This window comes from Loxodonta africana, chromosome 14 (assembly GCF_030014295.1).
Source record: "Loxodonta africana isolate mLoxAfr1 chromosome 14, mLoxAfr1.hap2, whole genome shotgun sequence".
NCBI lineage: Eukaryota > Metazoa > Chordata > Mammalia > Proboscidea > Elephantidae > Loxodonta > Loxodonta africana.
In genome coordinates, this window is record NC_087355.1 from 50,171,683 (window position 1) to 50,191,042 (window position 19,360).

General features: G+C 34.8%; 1 protein-coding gene across 24 annotated transcripts in view; it reads left to right on the plus strand.

Annotated features, from left to right (window-relative positions):
* Positions 1-19,360, plus strand: part of VPS13B (vacuolar protein sorting 13 homolog B) — a 916,907-nt gene that overhangs the window by 524,479 nt on the left and 373,068 nt on the right. For 18 of the 24 annotated variants that reach the window (XR_010317809.1, XR_010317810.1, XM_064267934.1 and 15 more), the window contains 3 exons: positions 13,778-13,949; positions 14,528-14,642; positions 17,059-17,200. Coding sequence is in view for 21 of the 24 variants with exons in the window: in XM_064267934.1 (XP_064124004.1) it covers positions 13,778-13,949; positions 14,528-14,642; positions 17,059-17,200 (429 nt within the window). In the remaining 3 variants the exon portion in view is untranslated. Of the gene's footprint in view, positions 1-952; positions 1,129-1,312; positions 1,395-6,678; positions 6,761-13,777; positions 13,950-14,527; positions 14,643-16,111; positions 16,390-16,435; positions 16,503-17,058; positions 17,201-19,360 lie in introns of those variants that run through there. The other 6 variants (XM_064267936.1, XM_064267938.1, XM_064267952.1 and 3 more) reach the window with 5 other exon arrangements.

Sequence of the window (19,360 nt, forward strand, 5' to 3'; positions counted from 1 at the left end):
AATAATCTAGAAGCTGGACTATATGAAGAAGAATATGCCATCAGGATTGGTGGAAGACTCATTAACAACCTGTGGTATGCAGATGACAGTTGAGTTGATACATTGCCAAACGAGGTGAGTACAAGTGAAACTGATAAATGAGAGTAAATCTTAAAGGCCAGTCAGTGGCAGGGAGGAGAGTGTTCCGTTAAACAGTTACTGTGTTTTCAGTATGAACATGACTTCCTATTTTGAAAATGTTGTTTTGGAATACTACACATCCAGGAATGTTAGGGCTCATATAGAATGATCATATATGTTGGTTGCATATCTAGGAACCACCATACACCAAAGTACAGTGTGAATGGTGCAGTCTAGAATTGTGCTACGTACAATCTGTTCATTAGGACACAGTAGCCCTGATGTGAGATATAATAGAGATGAACATGCTCTGTAATTAGGAAGGAAGAATGAACTAATTCACTCTTTGGGACCCGTGGATATTTTCCCGAGGAAGTACCATTTGAGATGTCTCTTTAAAAATCAATAAGACATAGATAACATGCCCTGATTCCACAGTGATTAAGCACCGGGTTGCTAACTGAGAGGTCAGTGGTTCCCACCCACCAGACACTGCAGAGGAGAAAGATGTGGCAGTCTGCTTTAGTAAAGAATTACAGCCTTAGAAATCCTATGGGAACGTTCTACTCTGACCTTTAAGGTCGCTATGAGTCAGAATCAACTCAGTGGCAATAAGTTTTTTAACAATTTTGTTTTAATAGTTCTATAATAAATATGGTAGACTAGATGAATGTTGTCTTTATTGACCAAAGTGAGGAAGTAAAGAAAGAGGTTAAGAAATTGATACATTTTGCTCAGTGAAGAAGAAATTAATTTTTATTTTAAGAAAAATTAGTTCCTTACATGACTGCAATTAATTTGAAATTAGAATATCGATCTTTATCTCTGATAGGTTTATAAAGATAAAAAATGAAAATGGCCATAGTTTTGTGCTACCTATGAATTTAACCTGATCTTTATGGCAAAAATCTGAAACTGAACGCATCTTAATGCAAAGGATTAATAAGCTGATGTTCAAGGAAGAGCATGTAAAGCAGCTCACAGAAATGCAACACGGGAGCAAAGGGGGTGAGAACTCAACTATTTTCAAAATGTACCCCTTCTGTTTCTTGTTTACAGTGTGTAGTCAAGAAAGGAAAGGAAGAGGGTGATTACTAGCAGTCCGATATGGATTTGAAACCCACAGTCACTTGGGAAGCTTGTTCCTTGAGAAGTATCTTAAAATAATTTAGTTGGTTTGTTTTCCATAAAGGACAGGAAGACATTTGTGAAGATAATTAGGATCTGCTGACCAAATCAAGGCTGTGATACAACTTTACCTTACAACTTAGAAGGTGGTATTTATGTATGGTATATTTCATATTTAATTTCACCTCCTGCACTTAACATATTTTTAGGGAAACCTAGATTAAGTATGTATGAATATGAGTCTAAATTTACATCTTTGAGAATTAGCCAGTTAGAGATGACATCAGAAAATATAGTCATTGTTTTCCCCTGTGTGTATGAATGCTTCATCTATGAGTCCATCTATGGTGGTTTAATTCATCCGCATCCAGAAACCAAAATTTGTGCCCAGGCTTGCATTTCTCATTTCCGTTTGTTTATAGTGCTCCTAGAACTGTGCATAATGGCCATTCTAATTTTCATTCTTTTCATTTTGGATTCTTACATGGTAGATTGTGTTACTGTGATTCTTTGAAACCCCATCTTGAATATATTTTTTTGTAATTTTGAGGAATTTACTTGTATATTTAAATGTGTTACCTGCTGGGTAGAAGTAAAATCTTGCTCTCCCACCAGAGATGCTACTGAATGAGTGTCCCAAAGGAGGACTTCTACAATAGGAAGAGTATGTAGATATATTTTGTTTCATTTCATTTTAAAACCTTTATGCCTTCTTGGACATGGCATTACAGGAAAGCTCTAGCAGCTCTTTGCTCCTGTTAGTAATCCCTGTACCAATAATGTTTTGATTATAAGACAACTGTCCATTAGCAACACTGTCATAAAAACAACAGAACTATCTGTGTAGGGATTTAAACCCAAAAACCCACTGCCGTCGAGTCGAGTCTTACTCTTAGCGACCGTATAGGACAGAGTAGAACTGCCCCATAGTTTCCAAGGAGCGCCTGATGGATTCAAACTGCTGACCTCCTGGTTAGTAGCTGTAGCACTTAACTACTACGCCACCAGGGTTTCCTAGGGATTTAAATATACACTGTATATGTTATGGACAGGTACAGCAGTGCTTCCCAACCTTTTTCATGTCATTGCATATATAGAAAATTACATTCGTATGGCACAGTGGGATAATCAGAAAAAGGTGGGAGGCTCTGGAGACTCCATTCACCCCAGACCCCACCCAGAAGCTCTGTGGGCCAAGGGAATCCATATCTCAGCATAGTAGTTACATAATGATGGTATCTTGTCACGTCTTAGAACAGTAGTTAGGAAGCTCGGAGTTACAGTACCTCTTTGACAAATATATTCTGAATATTTTCACTGCCCCAGTAACAGAGTGTTGATGAAGTTAAAATGAAATTGTTTCAAGGCAATTAGGAAAGAAAATAAATAAGAAAATAAATAACTTTTCTTTTCAAGATTGGAAAGAAAAGTTAATCTGTCTGTATTTGCAGATGACATGATCTTGTGTATAGAAAATCCTAAGATTCCACTAAAAAAGTTCTAAAACTAATAAACAAGTTCAGCAGGGTTGCAAGATCAAGATACAAAAAGTCTATTGTACTTATATATGCTTGCAATGAACAATCCAAAAATGAAACTAAGAAAACAGTTCCACTTACAATAGCATCAAAAAGAGCAAAATACCTAGAAATAAAAGAGTTGTAAGACTTTTACGTTGAAAAGTAGAAACCATTGTTAAAAGAAATTGAAGACGACCTAAATAAATAGGAACACATCCTGTTTTTATTGATTGAAAGACTTAATATTGCTAAGATGGCAATATTTCCCAGAATAATCCACCCAGTCAGTGCATTTCCTATCAGAATCTCAGTGGACTTTCTTCGGAAATTGTCAGAGTGATTCTAAAATATATGTGGATGTTCAAAAGATACAGAGTAGCCAGAACAGTTTTGAAAAGTACAAAGTTGGAGGACTGTCACACTTCCCAATTTCAAAATGTAACTTTAAAGCTGCGTTAAACAAGACAGTGTGGTACTGGCAGAGGAGTAGACATACAGACCAGTGAAATAGAATTAAGAGTCTAGAAATAAATCCATATATTTATGGTCATTTGATTTTTAAAAAAGGTGTGGTAAGATATATATAACAAAACATTTGCCATTTAAATCATTTTTAAGTGTGTAATTCAGTGACATTAATTACATTCACCATGTTGTGCAACTGTTACCACTCTCTTTATTTCCAAATGTTTTTTTGTCATCCTTAACAGACCCTTAGTAACCCTTAAGCAATAACTCCCCATTGCTCCTACTGTCAGCCCCTGGTAACCACTAACAAACTTTTATCTTTATGTATTTATGTATCTTTCCTTTGTTGTCTGACTTAATTTCATTCAATGTAATGTTTTCAAGGTTCATCTTGGTAACATGATTCAGAATTTAATTTCTCTTTATGCTTAATAGTATTCCATTGTATGGATGTACTACATTTCTGGCCTATTGATTTTGACAAGGGTATGAAGACAATTTAATGGGGGAAACAGTAATCATTTCAACAGTGGTGCTGGGACAACTAGATACCCACAGGAATGAGGAGTAACTGTTAATGGGTTCCAGTTGCCATTGAGTTTTTTCCATCATGCTTGTTTTATTGTCCTTTCAGGTTTTTTTTCTTAATTCAAGTAATTGAGGATGCTAATTCTTCTGTTAGTTGTATGTGCTAACTTACCCTGTTCATGGTTTATTTTCTCATGTGGTTTGTAATTTTTTTATGATGAGCTTATCTTCAAAGTTTACTTTATCTTTGGGACTCTTAGGAGGCCTGTCTTAGGTGTTTGTCCCTACAGAGCAGTTTTACATTTGCTTCTGCTGGAGCCCAAGAGGTTTCATGGAATCTAGAACAGTTTTTAGATTCATTTATTGGCAGTGGTTTGCCTTACTGTGACAGATAGTACACGTGTACCTCTCACACTGGCCAGTAAAACAGACCTAGAGTTTTAGTTTTCTGTGAATGCCTTTTTTCTGCCCTGCTTCACCTTTCTGTCTTGGGCATGTGGAAAATTTCCACAATACTTCTTTAGCCTGGTGAAGCCCAGTGTCTTCTGTCTCTTTTGCTAAAGAGATACCTCTTTTGGGCTCCAAGCTTTATGGTGTCAAACTCAGAGCTCCCCAACTCAGGCTCAATGTTAGTAGGGAAATATTTTCAGAACAGGAATAAATACCCTGATCTCATTCCCTCCCTCTCTCCCATCTCCTGCCAGTGTTCTTCATTGGTGAACCCAACCAAAAGCCAGAGAACAAGGGAATTCATCAATATTTTTTGTATAGGTTAACCTCCCAGGCAGAGTCAGGGTGATTGAAGGGTGGAGAATAGATCTGGTAGACAGAAGAGAGGATATACAGTAATTACATAGTAAAACTATTTCTTACTGTATTTTACCCAGAATTTATATGTGTTTGTAGTAGAAATGGGAAATGTTCATTTCAGCTTAGTCTGCCGTGTTACTTGATGTCTACGTATCTTTAAAATTTCTTTACCATCGTTGAGTACTAAGAACTGATCTTTTGTATTTTTGTTTTTCTTACTCTGCTTTGTAAATATTATAATTGGTGCTCAGTATAATTGATTAATTTTTACTGAAATAGTTTTATCCTGAAGAAATTATATGTGGTGTCTATGACTTGTGCCTGACAAACAATTTCATAACTAATGTAATACCAAAAGTGCCATTTCATTTTTTCAACCCGTTGAGTATGTTATGTTGGTAACTGAGTAATTTAGTATAAGAAAATAGTGGGAAGGGGAAAAGAAAATGAATCCAAGAATCTTTAAATGTACTTTATTCAGTAATGATTTTCTGACCCAGAGGAGCACATTTCTGTCATCTTAATGTGATTTGTTCAGTAGTAGAATGGATGGTCTGGAAGTATAGTAACACTTAATATTAGCCCTAAATGTGGTCAAGTGTATTTCAACGTTTTGGCAAAGAAAGGGGATACCAAAGCAAAAAAAAAAAAGGGAAAATTAGAGTAATATGTTTAATTTCCTTAGTAACCTTTCAAACAGAAAAATAGAAACGTTAGTAATTTATTTTCTCCAAGGTGTAATTTTTTTTTTCTCCTGGGGAATACTAGCTAAACTGTGTCTGCTACTTCCAGTGGCTTCCTCTGACTTTGGTATAATATTTTGTAGAGCTTGACAAGTGAGCAAAGATCTTTCTCTTAATTCTATCAACTTATAATTGTACTATTGAAAAGAATTGTAGGGGGGATCAGTTAGACTACTATCCTTATTTAATGTCTAGAATATTGAAGCACAATGTATTGAAGTTAGTGTGATACAAGTAGGGCCTGGGCCAGCTCATCACAGTGCGGTTCTAAATTGATGGCATGTTTGAGAGGGGCTTTGGAATCAGACATAACCAAAACCAAACCCACTGCCATGGAGTCGATTCTGACTCATAGCGACCCTATAGGACAGGGTAGAACTGCCCCATAGAGTTTCCAAGGAGCGCCTGGTGGATTCAAACTGCTGACCTTTTGGATAGCAGCCGTACCTCTTAACCACTACATCACCAGGGTTTCTGGAATCGCACAACTTGGGTTTTAATTTTATCTCTGCAATTTATAATCACATTATTTAACCTCTGTGCCCTAATTTCATCATCTGTAAAAATGGGGGTGATCTTAATACCCATTTCAGAGTGTTAGTACAAATATTAAGTAAATAAATTTTATATGTAGTTTGTCCATATACTCTGCATCCCTTCCTGTACATTATTGAGCTTTGCCTGCTGCACCTGGCCCATGCACATGTTCACACATGCGTACGTCGGATGCCTTTCCTTCTTATCTACTTAAAAACTTTGCTCCCACAATTGACCCCTCTGTCTTCGATTATCAGTTTTTCTTTCTCTACTTGATCATTCCTACAAGGACACAAATATGCTTTAAAGAATCCTTCCTTAATCCCACATACCCCTGTAGCTACTGCCCCATTTTTCCATCTCTCCTTTATAGCATTACTGATTGATATAGTTGCTATACACATTTTCTCCACTTCCTTACCTCTAGTTCTTCTTGCACCCATTCAGATTAGGCTTCTCCTTCCTATCATCACCACTGAATTTGTTTGATTATTGATGACCTTCATATTGCCAAATCCAGTGGTGGGTCCTTAGCCCACATTTTACTGAGTCTCTCAGCAGTATCTGATATAGCTAACCTACTCTTTCTTGGCATCTTTTTTTGATTGGCTTCCAGTTCTCTGTTACTGGCTGTTCTTCTGTAGTTTGTTTTCCTGGTTCCTTCTAATTCTTCCCAGCTTCTAAGAGTTGGTGTTTTCCAGAACTTTATTTTTATACCTCTTCTACAAAAAAATTTTTTTTTTTCTCTACAGATTGAGCCATATGAAATAGCTGATATTCAACCATTTCATATGGCTTGACCTAATATATACATTCTCCCCTAGGTGATCTCATCCATTCCTATGGTTTTACAAATATTTGTATGCTGATGACTTCCACATTTATATCCTTCCTGCAGACATCTTTCCTGAGGTCCAGATGCCAAGTATGTAACCTATAGGATACCCGACATCTCCAACAGAATGTCTAAAATACCTTATAAAATTGAACCTGTCCGAAAGAGAATTACTCCTTCTTCTCCTCCTTCTCCTAAATGTGTACCATATTAATTTCTGATACCTGGAGATTCGCCTTTATTTCAAGTTTGGCTATTGTTATTAGTCACAGTCCAGGCAAGAAAAAAGATGGCACTCTCAAATGGGCACCTTTAGGGGCATTTAATAGAAAGACAAAGATGTTGACTAGAAAAGGAACCATAAGAGAAAGTGCAGTAACCTAGAGCTAGCAACATTGGGATGCAATTACTACCAATATGCTTAAATAGTAGGAGGAAAAGTTGTTCAGAACAGGAAAAAATACCCTGACCTCATTCTCCTCCGTCTTTGAAGTCTCCTGCCAGTGTTCTTCATTGGCTGAACCCAACCAGAATATCCTTTATTTAGGCCAAAACCTAATTCATCTTCCATTTTAGTTTTTGTCAGCCTTTTTGATTTTAGCCACTCTGTTGAGTATATAGGGATATTTCATAGGTTTTCTATTTGCATTTCCTTGATTACTAATGAGGCTGAACACCTTTTCTGACATGTTTATTGTTCATTTAAAGATCTTCTGTTGTAAAGTGTTTATATCTCTAGCCCTTTTTTAAAAGTTTGATTGCCTTTTTATTATTGATTTGGAAGAATTTTTTATTTATTTCAGAGAAAAGCCCTTTGACTCACTTGCGTGTTAAAGATACCTTCTTCTAATCGGTGGTTTGCTTGTTATTTGCTTAACGGTGACTTTTGATAAGTAGAAGTCTTAATTTTATTTTCATCAGAGTTAGTTTTTCCTTTATAGTTAATATTTTGTTGTTTTGAGGCTTTATATTCTATTTAAGAATTTTTCCCTCTATTAAGGTCATAAAATATTCTTTTATGTTATTTTCGAGAAAATTACAGTATTATTCTTTCCATTTAGATCTATAATCCATCTAGAATTGATTTTCGAGTATGGTGTAAAATTGTTATTAGGTGCCATCGAGTTAATTTTAACTCATAGCAAACCCACATGGCAAAGTAGAACTGCCTCATAGAATTTCATAGACTGTAACCTTTATGGGAGTATATTGCCAGATCTCTTCTTCTGCAGAGCCATTGTGTGGGTTTGAACTGCTTGCCATTCAGCTAGCTGTTTAAGCATTTAACCATTGCAAGACCTATGTAGACTCTTAAATTATGACACAGGTAGCGCTTCAGAGCAGCAGGGAAACTCTTTTTCAATAATAATACTGGGCCAACTGGCCATCTTCAGGGAAAAAAATTTAATGATGCCTACTTTATATGGCACAGCTCTGAAGTGCTACTTTCGTCATAATGTGAGAACCTGTATAGGTCTATCTTAGTCATCTAGTGCTGCCATAACAGAAATACCACAAGTGGATAGCTTTAACAAAGAGAAATTTATTCTCTCACAGTCTAGTAGATTACAAGTCTGAATTCAGAGCGTCAGCTCCAGGAGAAGGCTTTCTCTGTCTGCTCTGGAAGAAGATCCTTGTCCTCAATCCTCCCTGGTCGAGGAGCTTCTCAGACACAGGGACCCTGGGTCCTAAGGACACGCTCTGCTCCTGGTGCTGCATTCTTGGTGGTATGAGGTCCCCCAACTCTCTGCTTCATTTTCCTTTTATCTCTTGAGAGATGAAAGGTGGTACAGGCCAGACCCCAGGGAGGTGACCTGAGTGAGGGTGGTGTTACAATCCCACTCTCATCCTCTTAGCATAAAATTATAATCACAAAATGGAGGACAACCACAGGATACTGGGAATCATGGCCTAACCAAGTTGACACATATTTTTGGGGGGACACAATTCAATCCGTGACAAGGTCTATTTATATTTTTGCACCAATAGCACTTAATTAGCTCCTAACTGCTGTAACTGTATCATTGTTCTTGGTATTTGATCAACTAAGTCTGTCCATCTTGTTCTTTTTCTTTAAGAGTAACTTGGGTATTCTTGGTGCTTTTCCTTTTTTATCTAAATTTATAAATCATGCTAATTTCCATAAAATGCTAGAGTTTTTATTGACATTACCTTGAATCCGTAGATAAATTTTGGGTGAATTTACCTCTTTGTAATACTGAATCTTTTAGTCTATGAACATGGTATATTTCTCTGTTTATTTAAATCACTTTTAATTTCAGTAAAGTTACAACTTTTCTTTGTAGAGGTCTTGCCCAGTTTTTATTAGATTTAGTCCTTGATTTTTTTTTCAACTGAGATTGTGATTACTAATATTTTGTTTAGCGTTTTCATGTCTATATTCATGAAGGCCTTTTTACTGGCCTTAATTTTTCTTTCTCATAATATTCCTGTCATAATTTGTTGTCAAGGTTATATATAAAATGAGGTGGGAAGTGTGTCCTTTTGTTGTATTCTCTGAAAGAATATATGTAAGATTGGTATTATATTTTTTTCCTTAAATATTTGGAAAAATTGAAGATGTTTTCTGGTTTGCTCCTTTCGAGCACCATCCTTTTTTTTTTTTTTACTATTACTGTATTTTTTCACAAATGACGTGCCGACGTAAATAAAGTGCCCACACATAAAATGCACATAGTGCACCTATGAAGATAATGCACGAGAGGGTTGAGCAGTTGGCCAAAAAACATATAACACATATTACTCATGTAGAAATATGCTAGTTGTCACTGGAATTGGGTTGAAATTGGTTTAGAAACAAGAGCAGTTGCTTTAAGTTCCCCCTTCTCCTTATATTTCTATGCTATATTATTATTATTCTCTTTTTAGCCAAGACTCTAAACTCTGCTTTTCATGTATAAATCTTCACAATCACTATATATTCCCATGATAATCGGTCCTAATTGTTTGATAGGTGCCATAACAATCCTAATTGTTAGGAAATTAGGATAATCCTATTTGAAAGAGCACTTCACTATAACATGCACCTCAGAGAAATTGGGGTGAGAGTCTTACTTGAGGAATTATGTGGCTACATAAGGTTTTAGTTGGTTTACAAGAGAGGGAGAATGAAATCATAAAGAATAAATCAGCAAAGGATATTAATTTAATTATATTAAAGGTAAACACAGGCATTATATAATTAATGTTCATTAATTTTTTTTTTTCATGCTATTTTGCTTATAGGACAGCCCACTGGTAAAAGCTACCTTAAAAAACACTAACATTTTGATGGTTACGATTCATGACAAGTAAACCAAACACACACACACACACACACACACACACACAAATACATGCATTTCCATATACTTTTCTTACAGGATAAATTAATAATCTACAGGTTTCTCAGAAGATACTACACTTATATAAAATGATATTTTGGACCTCTGGATTCTTAGTAATTTCAGGAAAAGTGATATAGAAAGAACAGTTATTATGAAATGGTTGTATTATGTTGATGAAATGAAATATGTCCAACTCAGTTGTGATTTTATGCAGGCCATTTAGTGTTTTGTTTTTTTTTTTAACCCTTCTAGTTAAGTATGTGTGATGTTTTTAATGCTATCCTCACAGCAGTGATTAAGGAATAATTATAAAGCTTTAGAAAAAATCTAAAATGCTGAGTGAATTGTAGAATACTGATTTATAGCTGTCCCTAAGGTAAAATTGATTATTTTAATCTCCCAATATTTAAAAGCTTAGTTTACAACAAAATTTGACTTGCATTGTTTATTTATCCAAGAATTCAGCTTTATAAACAGCAGAGTTCTTTTAAAAAAAAAAAATCCTGGCTCACTTCTTAATTCTAATAATTGTTTAAAATACTTTGATTTTCAGTTGAATAAAAAGTTAGTGTTGGACTGAAAAGTTACTTAGCACAAACAGTTATAAAGCAAAATTATTTCCAATTTTTCCATCATATTCAAATGCAGTTAACCTACTCTTCTAAACAGTAACCTATCTCAAGTTATTATTAAGAACAACCCTTTAGATAGTATATTTAATTTGAACTTATTCCTCAAATGGTATTTTAAGAATATTTCATGATTATCCTAAATCTCTTCCTGAAAATAGACTTATTTCATTTAATATTTATGTGAACTATGTATCAGGGGATCACTTTGAAATCTCAATTTTGATTTTGTTTCTAACCAAAATTTTTCATATAAAACAGTTCAATACAATTCTTTAAATCTTTTACTATTTAGAGTATTGTTTTCCTTGCTTAATTGGGTCAAATTTGTTATTTTTAAATTCTTCCAAATATAGAGATCTTACTATAAGTGAATCTAGTTTTATAAAAACACACTCCAACAATTGTTTGTATTAAATAGAAAAAAGAAGTATTGGTTTATGTGATCCTTGGTTGATTTATACTTTATGAGTAATTCTTTTCATGCTGACATGTTGATAGTGAGCACCGTCCTTGTGGGCGAATATAGCTCTAGCTTCCTGAATTTCAATTTGGGTGATGGTAGAGGGGGAAATATGAGTGAGAGGCTTAAGTACTGAGTTTAAAAATAGTTAATCATTTTTCACACCCTTGGAATGAAATAGAGTAAAGGTAGTGGAGACCACAGCAGGCCACTTGTTACTGTTGACTTAAGTGCGAGCAGTGGTGAGTGTTTAGCCCTTAGGGAAGTTTTGTGATTGAACAAGAATGCTGGAGTTATTTTGATAAGGGAGAATAGTAATGTGGCCAAAACTATGATCATCCCTGAGCTCTGAAGCAGGCCAAGGATGAGGGGCTCAAGAGTTTGCTCTTCCTGATGAACAAAGATAAATTCAGCTAGAAAAATAAACTCAGTATTTTGGTCAATTTGCAACAAAATGGTGAAAGAATTAAACTGTGTATTTTAGGACTTGGCGTGAGGAGGTATGGGAAAATAGTTCAGCATCTCTGCTTCTGCCCCTATTTCTGCTATAGATTTGGAAACAGAGCAGATATTAATGCATATAAACCGTATTGTCTTCAGGTTTAAATCTATAATTTTTTATCACAGTAAATCACAAGACACTATTCCGTTGCTGTATTTGGTGCCCAAGTGTTTTAACAATAAACGCTTGCTTGTTGTTCTGTGGAAATCTTTCTCATTTGGTCTCTTCTGGAGATTCTGCAAAACTGAATTTTCTTCTGATTGAAAGATGGCTTGAAACACTGAGGTCAAGGTAGCTTCATAAAGGACTGTATATACCCTTGCCTGTGGTAGTGAGGAAACCCTGGTGGCGTAGTGGTTAAGTGCTACGGCTGCTAACCGAAGGGTTGGCAGTTTGAATCTGCCAGGCGCTCCTTGGAAGCTCTGTGGGGCAGTTCTACTCTGTCCTGTAGGGTCGCTGTGAGTCGGAATCTACTCAACGGCGCTGGGTTTGGTTTTTGTGATAGTGAGAATAGGGTATGTGCTTTGGTTTTGTATGGGGGTTTTTACTTACCTTCCCTGTTGTTAGTTGTCAAGCTAATGGCTTTGTTCTGTTCTGAGAATTTATTAGTAAAGGAAAACATAACGACCTTGTTATATTGTCTTCTGTTGAATTTTTAGAGATGTTTCGTTCTGGCTGTTGACTACTGTTCATGACTTCTTAGCATTGGAAACTTACATTCTGTTAATCACATTCTGTTAATACACGTTCTGTTTTAGTCTTAATAACTCTAAGAGATAAATAGCATTATAGTAACCATTTTGCAGAGGAGGGAAAAATTACTTGCCTAAAATCACTTCTCTAATGTCTGTTGTCCTTAACCTTTTATCATACAGCCTGCCCAATTAAGTGTATGTTTAACTAACTACTTTTTAAATGTATATACACACATCTTTTAAACAAATAAGCATTTTATAGTGTGTTTGATTTAGTTCCCAGCATATGGATTTAGGTTCCCAAGTTTTGTTTGTAGGTGTTAAATGGATGGAAAAATTTGGGGTTTTTAAAACCCAAATACTTGGTAGCTAATCCTAAAAACAAACAGAAAAACAGGGTACATCAGTGAGTGATCACTGTCTCTGGCACCATTTCCTTCTGCTTTTGAGAGTGGAGCTACACAACTCCAAACTAGGGTTTGTTTTTTTTCAGGGCCACTAAGTTCCTGAAAAGACCAAAACCAAACAAACTTTGACAGCAAATATGTTAGCTCCAAATTTAGAATCTTGTACATATCCAGAATTCAGTAGGTACTGTTGAATTGAATAACCTTACCCCCACAACATACCTCCAGTTAAGAGGCATTTAACCATATGAAACATTTAAAAATCTATCGTTAAATCTAGTAATTTTTGTAACATCTTATATTTAAATATGCGAGGCATGATGAGCGTTTTGCTGATTTTAAAACTAAGCTAACAACTTTGGTATGGTTACCATAGATTCATGCGTAAATGTAAAACCAAACCCGTTACCATCAAGTTAGTTCCAACTCACAGCGACCCTGTAGAACTGCTTCCCAAAGTTTCCAAGGAGCGCCTGGTGAATTTGAACTGCCGACATTTTGGTTAGCAGCCGTAGGCTCTTAACCACTATTCCACCAGGCTCTTAACCACTATTTCCAAATACTCTATAAAAAAAAAAAAAAACTCTATAGCAGGGGTAAAACAACTTTTTCTCTAAAGGTCTAGATAGTAAATATTTTAGGCTTTGTGGGGTAATAGAGTCTCTGTGGCAACTGCTCAACTCTGCTGAAAAGCAGCCATAAACAATATATAAATGAACAGGTGTGGCCATGAGCTAGTAAAGCTTTATTTACAAAAACAGCTGGATTTGTCTGCTGCCTGTAGCTTACAGGCCCTGCTCCATAGGGAAATACTCATTGTTACGATTCCAGCTTGTTCTGGATCCTTACATAGTTTCAGGGAAAATTGGAATGACATGCATGCACATTGTAGGTATAAAATCTGTTTGATTAGTTTATATTGATTAACTTATGCTGTGGGAGAGTTAAAAGAAATAATTGCAGATTTTAAATTATAATTTTTTTCCTAAATTATTTTTACTTAAGTTACAAAGTGCTTTTTTTTTTTTTTTTTTCCTTACCCCAGGGAGATTCTGTACAAGCAGGTGATGACTCACCATTCTCAGACTCTGTCACCTTGGAACAAACCACAAGTAACATTGGTGGAACCAGTGGCCGTGTTAGTCTATGGATGCAGTGGGTGCTCCCCAAAATTACTGTAAAGCTCTTTGCTTCTGATCCTGAAAATACAGGCACAGGTATACGACTACTTTTCTCCTCAACTGAGAAGATCCAATGTTAAGCACTGTTTCTAGAGGAAATATTAGATTTGGCTTTACTTGTTATTATCATTTATAATTAAATAGACATCATTCGTTTTAATTCAAGTGATGTCTATTAGACTACTATGTTGAATCTTGCCAATATTTAGGCTTAAGTCTTTCATGCACATTTTCTCTTTGACTTCATGATATCTAAATTTTGTCTTGTTTTCATTAAAATTCACTCTAAGAATCATGAAGTTTTCACAGATTATCATATTGATGTATTATGTCATTGTCACTACATGTGTTGCAAAGATCCACCACTGATACCAGAGTATAGCACTTCAGACAGTAACTAGAATTTCTCCTATCGTGAAAGAGATGTCCTAACTTTATTGTGAGAGCTGTATTGATTATTAATGTTTGCTTATTATTGCAGAAGCTTCTGTAGTTAGTGAACGGATCTCAGTGCCTCCATAGATGTCTAGGATATACATGTGAAATGTAAAAGAGAAAATGTTAACATTGATAGTGAGGCCTATATGGACATTAATGTTTACTTCTTATTGCAGAGGTTTGTATGGTTAGTGAACTAGAAGATCTCAGTGCTTCCGTAGATGTCCAGGATGTATATACCAAGGTGAAATGTAAAATAGAGAGTTTCAATATTGATCACTACAGAAGCAGGTAAATAATAAATCATGAATATGGTAAAATCTATATTTTTTTTAACAAAGTCAGTGTAAGAATTTTTTTTTTAATTTGGCTCGTTATTTTATATATATATATGTGTGTGTGTGTGTGTGTGTGTGTGTGTATATATACTTTTTCCCAAAGAGGGTTTTTACAAAGATAAATTGGTTAGTTTTACTTAGTTTTCATTTATATATGGAATATAAGAAAGTTTTGTTCTCTAAGGTAGTAAATGTGTTTATAAATATCTGCATTGCCATATTAAACGAAAAAAGCAGCTCTTTCTAATCACCTCACACAGTATATTATGTGTGTTGTATTTTTGTTAAGATGCCAGGAACACAGTTTTACCTGTATACTGCCCATTCGCTCCCTGTATTAGTACTAGTACACACTGAAAATGGATCTGCAGATCTGCATGTCCCTTAGCACTTCAGAGACTCTTCTTATCTCACAAGTGATTGATATACATGTGGTAGGTGTTCGTAGAGCCATATTATCCCTTCCTTAATAAATTTCTATCAAAAGTATGATTATATACAAGTATGATTTGTTCATAATAACAATAATGGTAGCAAAAATGTGAAGTTTTAGATATTTTCACAAATCTTTTTAACAGTTTCATTATAATTTTCCCAAATAAAAATTAAAAAAAAATTTTGCTGTATACTAGTATCTGGTGTTTTATTTAAATATAATTTGCATACCATAAAATCCACAAATGCTTTTTTAAAAATTGTTTTTTAAAAAATACAATATTTTTAATTTCACATTGTTTTCGCTTAGAAATTAGCTTAAAATCCATTTCTTTCTTGATTCATAATATTTATCCATGCAACAGTTATTTAGTGAGTGTTTGCAAACACACACGTATTTTGCTGTACGTATATACGTATATTACAAGTGCTAAAAGTCATTTTTATTTAACAAGATTGTAATTCTACATAAAGACATTTCAGTTTTTATCCTTTATCACATACATCATATTGCTTATGTTAATAACTACCAAATCTGTCATAGCTGAAAAATTATTTCATAGTTGTAAAATACAAAATATTTTTCTGAATACATATTAAGACCTGCTATAATAGTCCAAAAAAAAAATTTTTTTTTGTTTTAGTTTTATAATAGTATTATCTTACCAAACAAATCAGAATTATTTTTGTTATAGTAACAGCAAATGATTAATTGGCTTTTAATAACGCATTATGTAGCTCTTTAGTTGTCTTCTAATGGTATATAAAAAAAAATGGTATATAGCTATATCAAAATAATCATTGCAAGTGATTTATCAGTATAATATTGTAGTTGCGGTCATTTCTTGATGACGTGAATATTATAATCTATATTCTAGTTCACTGTTGATTTTATGGTGAAGTTTATATAAATTTTAAGTATTTAGATAAGTTTATTTATTCATTCGTTTAATCAAAATGTTTATTGAATGTCTGTTATGTGCCAAGCCCTCTGCTAAGCACTGGGAGACAGCGTTTAACAAAAATAGACTTAGATCCTGCTATCATGGACCTTATTGCTTAGTGGAAAAGATGGAAGTAAATGACCAACTAAGTAAGTGTACACTTTACCGTTGGGACAAATGCTTCTATGCAGAACTGCCGAGGTGTGGTGCTAATGTATATTGTTCTATTGCTTGTGTTGTCAAATCTACCTTTTAGTTCAGCATAGCACTGTTTACATCATAACTATTTGAAATAGTTATATATGCTTAATTTTTTATATCTCAGAAAAATTGATGAGAACAGATAAGGTGAATTTATGTTTTCCAGGCCAGGGGAAGGTTGGCAGTCAGGACATTTTGAAGGACTATTTCTACAGTGCAAAGAAAAACCTGTGGTGAGACTCATTTAGTAATTATGATTTTTTAAAATATAAAACTGTTTCTCTTTGTTCTTTCATGTAATAGGTCTAATGGTTACAAGAATTAGAGCTCAGAGTAAATTCTTTTGGACCTATTCCTCCAAAACTTCATTATGTTTTATAACTGTTTCTTTAAGTTGCTCTTGTTTTGTAACCATCTTCCTGTTACAGCAATTAAGCAAACTTATCAAAAAAAAAGGGTAGGATTGCTTTTATTAATACACAGTATCATTAATGTACTATTTTGTTGAAGTCTGGGAAGTTGTTCCCACTACATAACTGAGTTCATGCTGGAGTTTTCTTTACCATAGCTAAAAGTGGTGATTTAACACTAAGAACAATTCTTTTTTGTTTACTTCCATTAACAATGCTTTTGCAGAAGATGGACCAGACAGAGGCCATACCCTACCAGTGGCTCCAACCTAAACCTATGCAAAATTAAGCAGAATTAAAACCTATCCAGATTTTTTTTGCTTATGGCTTTTATTGCTTTTGTCTTTTCACCTTCCTTGCTCCTGTCCATCACCTCAAGCCTTGGGGAAGAGTGTTGGTCTTTGGGGCAATGTGGAGGTGTCTTCCTTTCCTGTACTGACAAGCTGAACAGATGCACCTTGTTGGTTCGACCCATCAACAAGCAGGACCCTTTCAGTAATTGTTCTGGCTTCTTTCCTTCTGTAAGAAATCATTTTTAAATTATGCTACCAAACTTCCATTAACAAGAACCCAGAGAAGGAATTTGAACTATCCATAGAGTCAACTCTTGATTTTCTTGTCTTACATATCATCCACTTTGTAAATTAAATATAATGTATTTTTAAATCATAGACATGCTTTTCACTATAATATAATTTGTTTGTGGGTCACTTATGCATGCTCTTTTTCACTCTGTTTTTCTATATATGAACTAGTTTAACCAGCAGCATAACAATCAAATGAGGACATTAAATATAGTGTCTTTTTTTTTTTTTATTGTGCATTTACTGAATGATCAAGAGTTGACATTATTGCTTTTAGTATTTTTTTATGATTCTTATTGAGATTTCTTTTTTAAATTTTCTTCTATTATTATGCCATTATCTACTCTCAGCTAATTAAAAGTACCTTATTTGGTGCCCTCTTGGATCTGGACAAGTCTGTACTTCTGTCATTGACTGCACGTTAGGTGAACGCTAGACCGTGTAAACCAGTGACTTACAAAAGCTTAGAATCTTGCTTATTCTGATTTTTCTAATGGTACAACATATCTGAATGTATTTCCAAGCTAATATTTTAACTGATGTTCTTAAAACCAAGGTTAATTGTTTTATAATAGGAACAGATTATCACATTAGTAAACTCTTATGAATTTATTATTAAATCATTGCAAACATTGCTGCATATTCTCCCAGCAGGTGTGAACTGTTTTTTTCTTTTCCTTGTTTTGTAGATCAGAGGGTGTTTAAGACATATCTTTAGCGTTATAAAAATCTACCAAAGTATTTTAAATGTGATTTGGTTTTGAACTTTTTCAAGTATAGTCCTTCTTCAGTGCTGGAAAAAAATATCTGTAACGTGTGGTTTTCATGTCAGTAAGAGTTCTATTTAGATTTATTTTCCTCTCTGAGTGTTCATCAGTGTTCATAAGAGGCATTCTTATGTAATTTTAACTTGTATTCATCAGAAAACCCAATTTTTTATTAACACCTTTTAGAATTTTTCCTTAATTATTAATTTTTCTGTAAATTTTTAGATCATTAAATGTCTTATTAAAATTTCTTTATTTTATAACTTTTTATCTTAAATAGTATAAAGTGATATTACTGTATGAAAAGGAATATTTATATTATCCGAACTCCAGCTAGTATTCATTCCTTATTTCATTTCTTATATTGAGGGAATTAGGGACATAAGATTAAAAAAAAAAAAAAACCAGTATTTCCAGAGTTTACATTTTAAGAGTACGAGCATTCAATATGTTTAAAAATATTTTCTGTATCATAGTATTCACATGTAGAAACAGCTTTCATGGTATTCCCAGGATTCAAATGATGCCATTAGTTAACATATATTATGAGCTGGATTATTTAGAAGTAGATTCTAACCCCTCCCCAAAGTCCAGTGTAGACATTCAGAGACAGTGTTTCTGTGCCCTGCCAACTGGTACCACAGCACAGCCACCCTTCTCCACCCTGCTCTCTAGCAACATGGTGACAAGACTGGGAGCACTTGTTCTTTTTTTTATGGTACTTTAGATGAAGGTTTATAGAACAAACTAGTTTCTCATCAAACAGTTAGTACACATAGTGTTCTATGATATTGGTTAACAACCCCACGACATGTCAACACTCTCCCTTTTCAACCCTGGATTCCCTATTAGAAGCTTTCCTGTTCCCTCCTGCCTTCCAGTCCCTGCCCCAGGGCGGATGTGCCCCTTTAGTCTTGTTTTTTTCCCATGAGCCTGATCGATCTTTGGCTGAAGGATGAACCTCAGGATTCTCCTCATTACTGAGCTAAAAGGGTGTCCAGAGGCCATATTCTCAGGGTTTCTCCAGTCTCTGTCAGGCCAGGAAGTCTGGACTTTTCTTTTTGAGTTAGAATTTTATTCTACATTTTTCTCGAGCTCTGTCCAGGACCCTCTATTGTGATCCCTGTCACAGCAGTCAGTGGTGGTAGCCGGGCACCATCTAGTTGTACTGGATTCAGTCTGGTGGAGGCCATGGTAGATGTGGTCCATTTAGTCCTTTGTACTAATCTTTCCCTTGTATCTTTCGTTTTCTTCATTCTTCCTTGCTGCCGAAGGGGTGAGACCGGTGGAATATTCTAGATGGCCGCTCACAGGCTTTTAAGATCCCAGA